Source organism: Anas acuta, chromosome 1 (assembly GCF_963932015.1).
Source record: "Anas acuta chromosome 1, bAnaAcu1.1, whole genome shotgun sequence".
Lineage (NCBI taxonomy): Eukaryota > Metazoa > Chordata > Aves > Anseriformes > Anatidae > Anas > Anas acuta.
In genome coordinates this window covers 181,127,130-181,143,706 of record NC_088979.1, presented here as the reverse complement: position 1 = coordinate 181,143,706, position 16,577 = coordinate 181,127,130, and the positions used below count along the sequence as shown (strand labels likewise).

General features: G+C 36.4%; 1 protein-coding gene across 7 annotated transcripts in view; it reads right to left on the bottom strand.

The window, feature by feature from the left end:
• PTPRZ1 (protein tyrosine phosphatase receptor type Z1) overlaps nucleotides 1-16,577 on the bottom strand; it is a 138,443-nt gene that overhangs the window by 32,970 nt on the left and 88,896 nt on the right. For 4 of the 7 annotated variants that reach the window (XM_068669591.1, XM_068669593.1, XM_068669592.1 and 1 more), the window contains exons 9-12: nucleotides 14,716-14,900; nucleotides 13,807-13,933; nucleotides 7,142-7,185; nucleotides 763-4,333 (exon numbers count right to left, since the gene is read on the bottom strand). In XM_068669591.1, the coding sequence (XP_068525692.1) occupies nucleotides 763-4,333; nucleotides 7,142-7,185; nucleotides 13,807-13,933; nucleotides 14,716-14,900 (3,927 nt within the window). The remainder of the gene's footprint in view (nucleotides 1-762; nucleotides 4,334-7,141; nucleotides 7,186-13,806; nucleotides 13,934-14,715; nucleotides 14,901-16,577) is intronic. The other 3 variants (XM_068669596.1, XM_068669597.1, XM_068669594.1) reach the window with 2 other exon arrangements.

Here is a 16,577-nt window from a genome sequence, read left to right as displayed (position 1 = left end):
TATCTATGTGAGGTGTAGTTTTGCCTTCCGATCTTATCAGACACAGTTCACAAAAACTCGCACTGACTTCAGTTAGGAACTCCTAATTAGGAAAATAACACTAAATGTATATAAAAAAAGTACAGAAGAACCTGTCTCTATTGTTTTGAAATTGCACAAAACTGACACAAAAAGTCTGAATCTTACTGAAATTTGAAGTTGGCATATGCAGAATAAAAATGAATGTTTTTGAGTTAAGATCTATCAGAATCATACTGAAACATATTCTTCCTTGCTCAATACACATTTGAAAATAAAAAATAAAACACAAGGACAAAAATGTGCTGTCATAATTTAAAAACAGAACCTCAGAGATAAGTTTCTTCTGGGAAAGGTATTGTTTCCTCTTTTTTTTTATGGGCACCACTTGTCTTTGCATAAGAAATTTACATCCCTTTACTACCTTAAAACTAAAATTAAATCATTAACATTGAAACAAATTTGTTTTTTAACTGCATCACCCAACTGCTGCTGATGGTACACGTCTATTCAAAAGCAGAACAGGAATCTCATTTCTGAAGAGTAGTTCAGTTGCTGTTTTAAGTAGCCAGAAATAGCACTTGCTAGCTAGCCAGCTCAGCATGCACCCCCTGTTCCCCAGTTCTTCCTTAATCACACCCATTGGCCCTGTTCTCCTTTTATTATATGTATTTCTCATTCTCTACAGCACAAAAGTATCCCCTTGCAGCTTTCCATGGTATGCATTACTTATCCATAACTAACCTGCCTCAGAGATGTTGAATACTGATGAGTGATCACTAGTTACAGATGAGGCTGATGACTGTGATGATCCAGGAGTTAATTCTGAGTTACCTGCTTCAACTGCCCCTTCCGTTTCTCTCTCGTTAAGGTCAGGAAAACTGAAATCTGTTGATGTTTCATTATCATTAAGGCTATCTGAGGTACCTTGGCCAGAACCACTTTCTTCATCACTTGTAAAAACAGCCCAAGACTTAGACTCTGATGTGTTTTGCAATGGGATACTAGCAGTTTGAACACTCTTCTCCAAAACTGTAGGGTTGTTGTGCTTCTTGGATATCACACTTGCTGGCAAAGTTGGTACAGATGTGTAATTATGTCTGTCCGTGGCATGGTTTATATGATTGTCTGATGCAGCAGTTGAAATTTTCTCTTCTTCTTCAGGTTTCTCAGAATGTGAGCTTATAATTTGGTTGCTCTGGTCCTTGTTATTGTTTACCTCTCCATTTTGTTCCTCTACTACCATATCCTGAGCTTCTCTATGAGAAGTGCATGATATACAGTTACTTATGGGGAAGCCATCATCATATTCATCGTAGTCATCCTCAACTACAGAAGGCCACATATCAGTACTGGACGTGATACTGGGAGACAACCCAGATGATTCTCTAGAAGGAACCAGCAACTTATTCAAAGTTACAGGGTTCTCACTTTTGGGAGGAACAGCCATAACAGAAATTTGTACGTTTGGTAAAGGAAAGGTGTGATGAACAGACACATCAGAATCAGAAACCACTGCAGGCATTTGAACAGGATCAAAACCAAGTGAAGAACTTGAAGAGACACTGGCAGCCTCACTTTGTTCAAAAATACTTGAAGAGACATGTCTGTCTGGAGTAGTAGCTACATTTGGTAATGTATCAGCAGTTAGGAAGGGAGTTGTTACTGCATTTGCTGCTTGGGGGGGAAAGGCATTTTCTAAACTGGTCAGCTGGAACGAAACATCACTACTGTACAATGAAGGCATAACCTGCTGAACATCTTCACTGTTAAACAAGCTGGATGGAACATATTCCTCACTTGCATAAGATAAACTTTGAAGTGACGCTGTGGGCTTACTAAAAGTGTTGGACAACATATCAGCAACAGAAGGTGCAGATGTAGAAGGCAACATAGTTTCGTTTGTAGCAGAACCTGGTGCCATTTGATGCAATATTTGGTCAAATGTAGAACTATCTTTATAAACCCTGGAGCTTTCAGCCAATATCGGATCACTAGGCACAACTGCAGCTGTGTTAAACAGAGTGCCATCGCCAGAAGTTTGGAAGGAGGATTGCAGTAAAGCTTCGTTATTTAATGTAGCTGAGGCCTCATAAAAGTACGGCTGAGTTGAGGATAACATTTTGCTATAAGCATGGGCAGAGATAGCTTGTTCTGAGATTGCACTAAGCACAGGTTTAAGCAAAGTGTCATCAGAGGCTGAAGATGTAACATGCAAAGGCTGAACAGAAAGGTGATTTTCTGTAAGTTTACTAATATCGTGATCAAATACCTTAGTAGTGGGAATAGCAAAAGAGACTGGAAGGATTCCCTTTGTGCTAGAAACAGGAAGTGGACTTTCTTGCAGAGACGTATTCTGCTTAATTATATCATTATTAAAAACAGATGTAGAAGGTTCAGGTATCACTTTACTTTCAGCATTGGAAGCCATTTCTCTTAAAGAAGAAGAAATTTGCAGTTCTTTCTCATCTCCATACACAACATCACCTTTTTGAAGCATCTTATTAACATCACTAAACCCAGATGATTCATATGTAATTTCATCTACAGAATCAGAGGAAGAAACGTTAAGTATGGTCAAAGTGTCTGTATCAGGCAAAAGGGACTCACTACCAGAGTATGCTTCAGACCAATCCAGATCACTAGACAGAGAGCGTGTAGGCTGCAGCAAAGTATCAGCTTGTGATATTACAGAGGAAGGTTTATGCACCAGTACATTGTTATAGCTGCTAAATAAACGATCCTGACGAAATATGTCAACAGAATCATGCACAAATTCTGCAGAGTCATAAGAAACAGTAAAGCTTTGGAGGGAGCCCACATTACTAGACAAAGCATAAGGAAGTTCAGACACTGTAGATAGTACATGCACATTTAAATCACTGCTGGATGGTTCGACTTCAGAAAATATGTGAGTTCTATTATGACCAAATATCAGTGTCTCTGAAGCAGCATGAGTAGTCTGATGTGACACCACATCAGAATATTGAGCAAGGCTTGGCCGCATTAATGTATCACCCTCTGCCAATGTCAAAGAAGCATGCAGGGACACCTTATCACTTGCAACGGCTGGAGTAGCACTTTGTGGAAACATTCGAGAAACTGTGTACAGACGGTGAAACATTTTACTACTGGAGGAAGCAGAGGAAAATGTAAGCAAAGGTACATCATCATAGGAAGACAGGGTGGGTTCAAATGACACATCAACACTGGGAAATACAGGTGTAGCATGCAAGGTCACATCACTATCTGATGTAGCAGGGGTAGTGTCGAGCATCTGAGAGTCAAACAATAAAGGGGTGACTAGAGGAAACACTTCACTACTGTAGGAAGGTTGAAGAGGTATCTCACCATTATAGACTGGCTGAGTTGTCTGAGAGAGTACCTCACTGGCAGCAGAAGCAGAACCATATTCTCCAGAGCTTGAAGAGACAGAGTGAGGTGATAATTCAGCAGAGGAGAAAGCAAAGGTAGGATAATGTGGCAATTCTAAATCCGCATCTGAAGTGTCTTGTGAAATCACTGGGCTGCTTGAATAGGGCACTGTAGCTGGCTTTAATCCCTCTACATAAGCCTCAGTGTAACTGGTCTGAGACAATTGCCTGCTATCCGATGTACCAACAGACTGAGTTGTTAGATCTGTGGTGTTACGAAACCATGTATTTCCATCAGCAGAAGATGTATGCTTTGGAGGTTCATCAGAGCTTGAGGGTGCTACACCTTCTGAAATGTATTTAATGGAGCCCTGGGAAAGAACATCCTGCATGCTTATATCTGGGCTTCCTGAAGGAAGGATGTCTTCTTGGGAAGTCTCCTCTCTAACCGGCTGTGCTGAAGAAGTGGTAAGAAGGGAACTCCAAAAGTCATCAGATTCCTGATCATGTTTAAAAGGAGGCAATAAGAAATCTTCATTGCTATGGCCAGTAGTTGTTATTCTGGTTGGTTCAGTGCCTGAAGAAAGGTATATGTATTCTTCTTCTATGCCTTTGGTGGAGTCAATGAGTTGAGGAGGAACTCCAGTAATTGTTCGGGATTCCAAAAAAGGATCTTCCTCTTCTTCAGAAATTTCACTAACAGGTGGAGAAGTAGGATAATAAACTGCTTTGAAAACATCATCCTTACCATTCAATTCTTCTTCTCTTGTTAAGTATCTATTTCTTTTAACATCATTAGGTTTAGTTCCCATGTTTTCTTGACTGTAGCTGGATGTAGTCACCTGGAAATCTTTCCTCCTTATTTGGTTTATTGCACTGTCAGTGCTAGGAATCATTGCATTTTCTTCATCCACCTCTGTTTCCTTTTCATCAACTTCATCCTTTGAAAAAATATCATAGCCGAAGACAATTAAGTGTTTATAGACACTGTACACAAACAAAAGCCAAAGCTTCAATAATATATTTCTCTGGCTCCATAAAAACAAAAGGTGCAAAACAACTGACAACCTTTCAGAAGATTGCTGATCTTAAATCAAAACATATAGTTGTAAGATTAGGTATCCTCTTCACTTGAAAATATTATTTATTTGAAAGGCAAATAAAAAAATCCTGTGCACATCTTCTGACATGTTGTGTTACTTTTATTCTGAGAGATAAAAAACACATTTATTTATATTTATTACTCAGAAAGTTCTACACTTTTCTAATAAAATGCAATTGTACATGCAGTACACATCAATGAAAAAGGATTTTGCTATCAGAATATCCTGGAGATTTGCATTAATATTCTATTTATTGATTAAACTGTCCTAATAACAGAATATACTTATGGCCTGTCTTTAAATCTGATGGATCATCATAGTTTCCTAGACCAGGACGCAAAAGTTTATTGTGTGAAAGTTTCACAAGTCTTGTGAGTGACTCTATCTAGTCCTTGCTATGATCTTTTGTTTGCTGAACACAAATAATGATATCTTGTAAAAAGTCTACATCAGGGTTTTGACTTTTAAGACCAGATCCAATAAATAAATAAATAAATAAATAAATAAATAAATAAATAAATAAATAAATAATGTAATCAGGATCTAGGTGGTCCTTGAGGACCAAAGTTCAAATCCTGTCCTTGTCCCCAACTTCCCCTGACCCATATCCAAAACTGTAGAGTACATTCATCTAAATTGCTCAGGAGGGAATTCTGTTTTGAGCAAGCACAGCTTGACCAAACACACAACACTGCAAAATGTGCAGCACAGCTCTGTACAAGGACCACAACTCTTTCCATTGACTTGATAGACACACTTATGGCTAATAGACACCATCAGGACATAAACTCTCGCAGAACAGAATAATAGAATCAGAGAATGGCTCGGGTTGAAAAGGACCTGAAAGATCCTTTATAGGATCCTTTATAGGATCCTTTATAGGATAGTTTCAACCCCCCTGCCAAGGGCAGGGATGCCACCCACTAGACCAGGCTGTCCAAAGCCCCATCCAACCTGGCTTTGAGCACCTCCATGAATGGGGCATCCACAACTTCTCTGGGCAACCTGTTCTGGTGTCTCAGCGCCTTCATAGTAAAGAAATTCCTCCTAATATCTAATTCAAATCTCCCCTCTTTCAGTTTAAAAGCAGGCCTTCTTGTCCTATGCAAATCTGCCCATGCAAAAAGTTGCTCTGCAAATACAATCAAAACTGTTTTTCTTTTGAAGATACAGCTTGATGATGTGGTGGTAATTCCCAACTGTTTTTATTCAAGACCATAATGTTGAGAACACTCTGAAAATAGGAGACTGGTATGCAATTCTCAGTCTGAGAAACCCTCTGTTTCCACTACAGTTTAGTCTGAGTTGATGTCCCATTCCTGCACTGAAGTGAGAAAGGCACTGCAGGGAGATGAATGCAAAGTGAAGGGTCTGGGAAGTAAGGTGCCCCAAATGAAACATGAATGAGCAAACTATTAACTGGGACACACAACTGATAGGACAGTTAACTTTTATTCAGTCTTACTAGAGACTGAATAAAATAGACTGAACAAATAAGTTTATTCAGTCTTTAACCACTAGACAAGACAAGAGTTGTGTTTCACACAGCAGTCCCTTTTTTTGTTTTAGGAATATATACTGCACTCACACCACACAGGGGACCTCAGAAATGACTCTCAGGTTTGGATTTCATTCCAATGTACGGACTATCTCTCCAATTAACTAACAGGGACTTGTCACACAGTGAGAATACTGTGGTCAGAAATTGAAACAGTAAAATAAAATTCCCGAGGGATTACTTGACACCAATGTAGATCTTACTGAAGGCCCATGTTGTAAAATCTGCATTGATCTATTTTAATAATTTAATTGTGATATTTACATCTCTCTCCTTGCTAGGATGCAAGAAACCTAGTTACCAAATATGTAGATCATAGAATCATAGAAGTATTTAGATTGGAAAAGACCTCTAGAGTCATCAAATCCAACCATTAACCTAGAACTGCCAAGTCTACCACTAAACCACGTCCTTAGCACTATTTTATAAAGTCTGAAAAGGGTATCATAAAAACATCTAAAATTATGTGAAATAGTTATACTATAAACTTTAATCTCTAACTTGAGTTCAAGAAGTAAGGGCAACTGACCCTCCAAAAATTTTGAAATTTCATGATTTGGAATAATAGCTGTTAAACTCAACCCATAGTGCACACACACAAATCTTATTCTTGAGCACAAGTGCCTTCCTCCCTTACTTTAGTTTACCACATTACAAGACTTTCCTGTTATAAGTAAGACCAAGTCAGATTTCTCTTTAAACAACTCTAAAAAGCTTAATACTGAATTACAACTTTGATTCTTCTAAATGAACAATTTTGTCATCGACTTCACTCAGAGGTAAGACCTGATGTCTCATTTTCAAAAATACTTAGGCGTGCAACTATATCCTGTAATTTCCCTTACTTCTCCATATATCTCCAGCTCCACAGACGTGTTTAGATAATGAGATATCTCTAAAGTCATCTATGGAAAAATACAGCTGAAAGAGAAGGTGTTATATGCATACATATGTATGTATGCATAAATGCAGTAAATATATTCAGTTGGTGACATATGTCTGTAAATTTTCACAGAACATCTATTTCATTTTATTGAAATGTGTGTATTACTTTGAAATACTCTTTCAAAAGGAAATGAATATTATACCTCATATTCTTCAGTTTCATTCAGTTCAGGAATGAGGTCAGCCTCTATAAAAGAAAAATATAAACCATATCACCCAACATTTTAAATTCACAAAATTATTGACTCCACAAGGACCCAGTTGATTAGTTAATGAATTTATTGAGATTCAGTCTGAATTTATTGAGATTGTGTTTGAAGAATTCAAATAGCTTCCTAGCGCTAAGGGTAACAGAACTCATCCAGGCCAGAGGCTTTCAGTTACAATAGTCCTGACTGGCCCTAATTTGATACTGCATTATATGTTGAATATGCACTGCGGAAACACATCTAAGTTTATGAGAATGTTGTCCATGAGAAACCACAGTTGAATGCTGAAATACAGTAAAGAGAAAAGTCAGTCTGGGAATAAAGAATTTCTCCACGTTTACTCAGCAAGTTCCAAATATATTCTTGTAAAATGATCTGTTCCATAATTTTTGTACAGAAAATTCCTCATTTGTGCACTCATGCTTGGAGTTACATACTATTGCAAGCCATGACATCATATTCACCACTGGCCTCTGCCTCTGTCAGGGCAGACTAAACAGACCCACCCATTATTACAGTCATGGCTCCAGGGGTTAAGGTCTTCAAACTTGTCTCCACTACAATGTAAGAAACAGAACCCAGTTGTACCAAATCCCATGAAAGATGTGGATGATATCATCCAGGTACTGGGCACTGTTCAAAGAGATACTCTAAAGCTTCTGGGGTCAAGCAAGAATCCATGTGAAAATCCTTCCTTCTAAAGAATAGAGGTAGTCTCTCACCTTCTTTCTCACTGTCTTTTTGACCAAAACCAGTATTATGTTTGTGATAGTGGTCAGAAAGAGAGGCTTCAAAGCAGGTAGAAGAAACTTTCAAATCAAACTGGCATGGCCTTGAGTGATGAAATCGCACACCCTTTCCACAGTGTGAACTCAATCTACTGCTCCCTTTATCTTCAGAAAACCCAATTCCCTTTCTTAGTCTTTCTTTCTCTTTTAGTTCTTCTTTCTCTTAAGCAGTGTTGTAGTGCCCTGTCTATTCATCAGTGCTAACATGGATTCTGAATTTGATTTACACTGAGTGAAAATGCCAGTCTCTCAGCCTGGGAAGTGATTCTAACAACAACATCCCACAGAATTGTCTACATCTCCTCTGTCATTCCCAAATGGAGTTGTCTCAGTACTCTAGTATAAAGATACCATAGTTATACTTCTTATCTCTGTAAAGTCAGACAGACATAATTTGTATTGTCTGCAGTCTGTCCATATCTACATTTCCAAACACACTGAGACACATATTATATGCAACATAAAATTAGATAAAGTTTATTACACAAACAAGGTCTATTTTATTAGTAGATTCTAGAGCTTAAAAACACGTTGACTGAACCTGCACAAAAGTTTCATAAATTGTTTTTCAATAACTAACTTTTTATATATTACCAAGTGCTTGGTAATTGGTAATGAATTAACCTTTTATTAATGATATAGAGAAAAAGTATCTTACCTCTGACTCCTGGAAGCCTAGGAGGCTCCGGGGTAGGGTGGGGAGGGGAGCGGAGGGGAGGAAGGGATGGAGGAGGAGATAATGATATTCCCTGGCTTCTCAATGATAGAAATCAAACATCATAAGACATTAATTTGAAAAGTCTTTCTACAGTAGACCCATATCATATATTATGAACTCAAGAGACTTCTCTGAAAAATAAAAGTACAGAGAAATACTACCTATTCATTCTGTGGTCACTAGTCTTGAGCTGATCTCTAATCAGACAATCAGAAAAATAAAACGTATTAATTGTGCCAGATTATACAATATGATATGTGCCCTCTAATTCCAGAAGCAGGACTCTATAGTTTCTTGCTGTTGCTTCTATGGAGAGACATTAACATAAACATAAATATTTTATATATATATGTATATACTATATATATTAACAACACTCAATTGTCTACCATTTTACCAAGGCATTTTAATTTTATTTGGTCATAAAAATGCCAAAAGCCTTAGAGACACAAACTTACTGAAGCTCTGTTAACCCTGTTGCTGAGTTTTTGTTTTGGGAGCATATTATAGAAATGTACTAACATCCTCCAACTAATCAGAAGAATCGCCCCCCGAAAAAACAACCCATTAATATAGGTTGATAAACAAATTTGTTTATTTATTCTGGAACCACATATTGCTTTTTATAGAGCTTACATTTTAAATAGTTAAATCTTTAGTTAGAAAGTTTTGAAGATGTATTTTTATATAATAATGCATTTTAATGACAGATGAAGAAATGATTAAAAAGACAGAAATAGGAAACATTCCCTATATTTAAACTCAATGAAAATCTTTAAAAAACTTCTGATTTGTAAGTGTAGAATAACACACACACCATAAACTTCTGTACTGTCTTATGTAATAAATTTCACAGTAAGAAAAATGTGAAGCCTGTGTCTTTTGTTTAAATTAGCTTTCAGATGTCTACAGTTATCAGTACAACATTAGACAAAAGTACCCTCAACTGAAACACTGAGTATATGCTTAGTGTTTTTAGGACATAAATCACTCACAAAGACAAGTTACAAAGAAATATCATAGTTAGACCCTCACAAAGAAAGCATCATTTGACCTTATGAGCTGCCATCGATTTAAAAGCAATATCCCAGCATTTTTTTTTTTTTTTGATAAATCCCAACCAATGTCTCCTCCACACAAGATGATGAGAGGAGAGATATATTATTTTTGTGTCCTGTGTCAGTTAAAGCAATTAAATACCACTGGTATTAATGATTCTACAAACTACTTCAGAACTTTCAGAGCTATACAGATGTTATCTAGAGAGTCAAAGCACACATTCAGATATTCAAAATCAATTCTAATAACAAACAAAAAATTGGTAAGTAAAAGTTGGACTTTCATCAAAGCTGATTAAGCACTATGTATGTGATTTACTTTACTTTTAATGGAGGCTGGGCAGCTACATCAGGTACGGCAGCTACTGGCTTTCACTAATTGGAAACAGATTGGAAAAAAATCATCTGTGCATACACACTTTATCACAAGCTGAAATGCTGCCACCTGAACAGTTTAGGAATAAAACAACGTGCAGAAGTCTCAAATATGATCATCTGTGGGATGTCATATCAGAGATCCTGAGGCCTGATTCCACAAATTAAAATGATTTTAGAAATCAACAGGGGGGACAGAGGATGACAGAGAGTCAAAAGAGGTCATTCCTATTAGAGAGCACTGGCAAGGAGAACCTTGGTTTACACACAGGGTGCGGAGAAGGCATGAGAAACACTCTCCCCTTGCAAGCATCTCAGAAGGAGAAGGCTAAAACAATGATTGTGAGTTTTCTGAACACTAGGTTTGTGTACTGAAACTTCCCTCTTTAAGAGTGGCCACTCCAAGGGCTGAATTCTTTCCGGAAAAGGGCCCGCCTAATACTTCCACATGTCTCATGCTTTTTTAACTTTTAATGTGAAGATTAATTGATCTGGAGGTGACTGCAGTGGTTTTCACCTTAATTAAACTGGCTTACTCAGTAATTCTTGAATATGAAACTTTTAGTTTATGCTTTATGTGAGTCAATTTTATTTCATGTCTTCATGGTGAAGATAACTTTTCTTTCATAAATTCACAAGCAGGAGCTCCAAGAAATCCCCTTTTGCCTCAAGATCTATAAAGCAGATCACAAAACCAATTTGATGTTATGGTTGTAATCATCAAGTAGCTCTGAACAAATCTTTCTCATAAGATATTACATTTTCATATCTGTTATTTCATATTTGTGATATTAAATATGAAAATATTTGCTATATTTACAGCAGTTAATTCAGATGTAAATAATTAGTAAAAATAAGTATGTAAATACACATTAATATTAGAAATGAATGGAAGTTTTCATTTATTTATTTATTTGCATTTTAAAATTATATCCAGAGCTAAGATAGTGTTTATAAATTATCTGTAGAGCAATGCACACCCCTATCAATCATACTAATTATATGGGAAGGATTTTTCCCTGAACTTTCCTCATTTAAAACTTTCAGATATACCACTGTTGTGGGGTCAACTTTGTGTCAGTGTCAGCTAGGAAGAATCACAAAGTAATAGCTTTTATGAATCATGTAGAATATTCATTTTAGTATTTTGATTTTAATTATAAACTCCTCCCTTTCTCTCTCTCTCTCTCTCTCTCTCTTTTTTTTTTTTTTTTAACTTACAATATCCTTGAAAGACTTAATTTAATCTGAAATAATCTCCCTCAATTTTGAAGCTCTTGCAAATTAAAGGAAACACCTTAAGCAGACCTGAAACTGTTACAGATTTTCAGAGCTGTCTGAAATTTGAAAAAAACAACAACAACCAACAACCAGGTGTTTATATAGTTCTGATTTGTGTAATGTTTAATTCTCCTCTTTATAATTATTTGATTTGAAAAAAAAAAAAAAAGAAAATTTGGAATAAGAAAGCTTGCATACATTCATTTTCTTATGATTCTTATACATTCACGTTAAGGAGACATATTTAAATGTTTAAATGGCAGAAAACACAAAAATAACATTTTCCAGTTACGCTAACCTGTTTATACTTTCATACTGCAGATAGATACATCTTTACATTACTTTTCCACTTTGGAATCCTTGCACCATACTTGCTCTTTCTTTAATAAAAATAAATTAGAGTAAAAATTTATTTTTATAGGCAGGAGAATATCAGACCTTCATTCAGAACTGCTAAATATAACATTTATTGCACCAAAATCTCTTATCAGACAAATGTCAGAGAAATTCTGAAGAGATGCTGGAGGGTGAAGTGTATCTCTAAAGCAAGGCACTTTTCCTTCTACTGCCATGAACACAAACCCATTGCTGCCCTCAGCAGAAGCACAGCAATGATGCAGGGCTCAAATCTGCACTGCTGTGCAGCTGCAGACTGCCAGACACCCCACCAGCCTTTTGCTGGGCTTGGTCTCCAGCAACATTTGCCTGCACCCCAGGTGTGCTGTGCAGTGCTGGAATCCCAGTCCCAGATCTTGTCTCCCTGCCTGCCTGTGCATCTGCATTTCCTTCCAAAGGGAGTCATGGCACATTACAGGGTGGTATGCAGCTAGGTCTGATTGATAGATCTACAGCAGGGATACAATGATAGTAGTAGGGTGGATTATCCTGTGGATATTACCTACACTGGGTTTTTGTTTTTCTTAGCTTTTAAAGCTGTGTTGGCAGCACTGTGCCAACTGTAGTTGTTGACTTTGCTATTGTTTAATAATGACAACACTGAACTATTTATTTATCGCTCCATGCAGAAATGGATGTGGGATTGTGTAAATGAAATCTCTTCTGTGTAAATGAAATCTCATCTGAAAAAAAATTTCAAACATAGGATAAGCAAATTTTGGAGAGGAATTGGGGAGATATAGGGACTAAAAGGCAGATAAGAGATAAACAGAAAAGTGAAATGTCAGAACCTTCTTGTGGACTGAAGAGAAATATGAAAAATCTTATAGATATTAGCATAAGAGTCCAAAAATTCTTCTTAATACATTGTATTTGAAAGACAAGGTAGATGTTTATAGAAATATTATACGTACTATACCTGAATCTACCTCTACCTCCTTCTGGCAATGTCATTATTGCCTATTACAATTATTAATTCACTATTCATGCAGAAAACATCATCAAGACTCATTTTCCTTCTTGGTGCAAAGGAACGGTGTTCCCCCAAAATGAAAAGCTAACCTGGTTTCCCAAGTACATCACAACATTGCTAAAGACTGCGCTGTAGCTAAACAGACTTAACTAAGTGTAAAACTGAACTTACACAGTCTACAAATAAACAACCGGAATCTGGGTCCTTAGATTGAAAAAAAAAAAAAAAAAAAAAAAAAAGTGGTTTGTTACATGATTGGAAAGGTTTTGTTTGTTCTTATAATCAGTTATAGGTTTCTTAATTCACAGGGTGAATTCTGATGCTGAAACTTCCACAGAATGTAAAGAATTATTAAGGACAAGATCAAGCTCCATGCTATAGTTTCACATTATTTCATATTTACCGGCAGGCAGAGAAGAGGTAAATCTGGTTGTGCAATCAGTAAGATTTGTTTGTTAGGCCTTTTGATTTTTTGCGAGGCAACATTAAGAAGCAAGGGAATTCCATCACCGCAAGTGCTTTGAAATCAAACTCCAAGTAATCATAAATAATCAAATTTCAAAATCAATTGATATGGATTTATAAGTCATACTTTAGGTTTCTATTACTTGTTTCCTTAACACTTTGGCAATGTGGTTGGATTTTGGGAGTCAGGAGGACGATTGATCCATAGAGAAATAATACCAAACATGGCTTTATTTCTCTATGTCATATTCCTAAAAAAAATACACTTGTGAGATTTGAAACAAGGTAGGTGTTTTTCAGAATATTTTTAGAGTTAAAAACATTAACATGCAATCTTTCATAGGTAATGTTTACAAGGAATGGGGAATTATATCATGATAAAATATCAGTAGCAAAGAACAAGCTGAAGGTTAACAGCAGTGATTTTGAAATTTCATTTTAGCATATTTTGACAGTTGCACATTTTAACTGGTTTGCAAACAAACTACTTCACCAAGTGTAGATTTTCAGCTCGAAGTGATCACTAAGCTCAAAAGAACACTTACCTTGGTCCTCTAAAGGCATATCAACAATGACTTGGTCACTGTGTTTCCCATACAGCCCATTAGAACAAACAGCAACTATCTGAAGAACATAACTTGTATTGGGCAGCAGGTTATTTAGAATAGCCCCCTAAAAGAAAAACCACATGTAATCATTTACTTGCAAAGATGTATCACATATGTGGAAATGTTAATATTTTTTTCATAACACACTTTTCATACAAAGCATAAAGGTCCTTTCTTTTAGGACTCTAATATAAGATTTTTACATTTTATTGTCACAAAAACTTTTCAGGCAACTTTGAAAAGAAATTCTTGTGAATTTTTAAATAGAGGATGCCAAACTGCATACTTATGTAATGAAGAATACTACTTTAGGTAATCAGTTTAGGCAACATTACCTGTGATAAGCTTATGAGTCTTTGAAGAGACTGACAGGAACAGATCACACACATGAAATACCACAAAGCTGTAAACCACTAACTTAAAACTTATAGCAGTATGATAGTACTGATTCTCATTAGCTGCTTGTGTAGGTCATTCTTTTCAGATCACTAAGCAATGAAGTACAGATCACTATTAATTGACTGTCTAAGGAGCTCTAGGTTTTATGGCTAAGAAGCTCTGAGTTTGACACAGTCATAACATTTTGGTGATACTACAGGTAAATCAGAACATCAATCTGCAAATGCTTTCTCTGTTTATGGTCTAAAGAATTTTGTTTGTTTGTTTAATCACCTCTGTGGCATCGCAGCCAAAGAATGAAGTACAGCTTCTCTAAGATGTAGCCAAAGATATATATGTATATATTTTTTACTGAATCAGTTCCCAGCTACCATTTAATCTTTTAAGATAATTAACAAGAGCTTTGCCATCACCATTTTGTATGAAACTTGAAGAGTTTACAGTTACCAAGTCCTGATACCCATCTGTCAGAAATTCATGCTTAGTCTGGTCTTCTCCATCCAGTTGTTGATAAAAGACAGCAAATTTCTCAATCATGGTATCATACACAACCCGAGGTCTTTCCCACGTAACCAGAAGACTAGTATAATTCTTTGGATCAGACTGGACATTTTCAGGTTCTGAGCTGCAAACTGAAAGAAAGAAAAGAAGGAGTGTGTTATTAAACAGTAAAAACTACTCTAATAAAATCTTGATGTACCTCCTGTCAAAATTAGTGCAAGTCTTTAAAGTGCCTCATTTTTTGCTTTCTACTAAAATAGGTGAGGTGTCATGCACTATTAAAAGAAACAGAGTTGGAAAACTAGTTTTTCAAAAGCTTGCTAATTTGAGGACTGAGACCTCTTTTCCCCCACTTTTTAATACTCTATTTTGAGAAAGATTTGTATCCAGTTCCTATTAGCATTAGAAGAGCTCTCCCACCTCTTAAGGGTGTTTTAATCTTTTTATAGAGGAGTCAAAAGGCATATTGGGAGGGAAAAGAACCTATTGGATTAGCTGGATTAATGGTTTCATATTTCATCACTTAAACATCAACTGTAGAAGTGCAGTAAGAGGCACCAACAGGTTGTTTGTTTGTTTTTTGGATGCAACATAACCAAAAGGCCTGAATCTGGTCTATATCCCTTGTCCTTTCACACCATCATCCAATGAGAACATCCTTTGCCTTACTTTAGCTTGAAAACAATGTATAAGTAGCAAAGGATGTTGAAAGAAGTGGGGAGGAGGAGGTATGAGGCAGCTTGGGTTTGGCAAAGTGGGAATGCTCTCCAGACTTTTTCAGCCTGCTCCCATTACTATGTTCTGGGCATTGCTCTGGATATCCCAGCTTGGTGAAGTCCTGGGCCTGTCCCATGAACACCTTCTTGGTGAGCCTGGACCTTGCTCTCCAGGCAAAATACCTGTGTGTAGATTAAAAATATTATGCAAGGTCAAGATACATTAACCTGTGTGACTAAATTAGCAGAAAATGTAAATTATTTAGCACAAGATCACTGAAGAATGAGTAATAGACTGTGATACATGAAAAATTAAAGCAAAACAGTAAACAGCTGCATTGTTCATGGCTGCTTGCTTTTGGGCTGAAACTGTTTGCCTTCCTAGGTCTCGTCATCCCATATGCTGGTGTCAGACACAGAACTGATGAATGGAAGTGGCTGTAAAAAGTGTTCACTAATTTTTGGCTCCCAACTTGACACCATAGCAAGTAGGTATCTTGGAATGGGAGCCAAGATTGAAACTGCATGTTTTAAGCATTTTGGTTGCTGAGCCTGAATTTGTGCCTCTCCCCTAGCTTTTGGAATTTCTTTTTGACTGTACTGAATTTCCTTTTCTATGTGCTTTAATGTATGTTGAGAAAGAATATTATTCACTCTATTGCTTCTTTTATTACCTCATTTTTATTGCTCTATTTCATCTATTAAACTAGTCAAAATTACTGATCAAAGTGCACAAAGTTTACAATTTAATTAAATTTTGTTTATTAAAATTAGAGGATGGATATATTTTTATTAGAAAATTTTAACTTGACTTTTGTATGAGTAATTTTGTAGTAATTCTCTATTTGGAATAAATGAGGAAATATTTTTCAAATCTAAGAATATGTTTAAAAACAACTGTGAGCATCTAGCAAAAAGCAAGTAAATGAAACACTATAACTAATTAAGAAAGCAAGAGGTGTAGATTTTTTGGAGCTCTCTTAAAGGAAGCAAACACCATGATACTGCATTTTAGAAAGAAGAAAATTCTTTCAAATAACTTTGCAATTCACCACTTGAACACAGGAGGGCACTCAAAACACAATGTTTTGA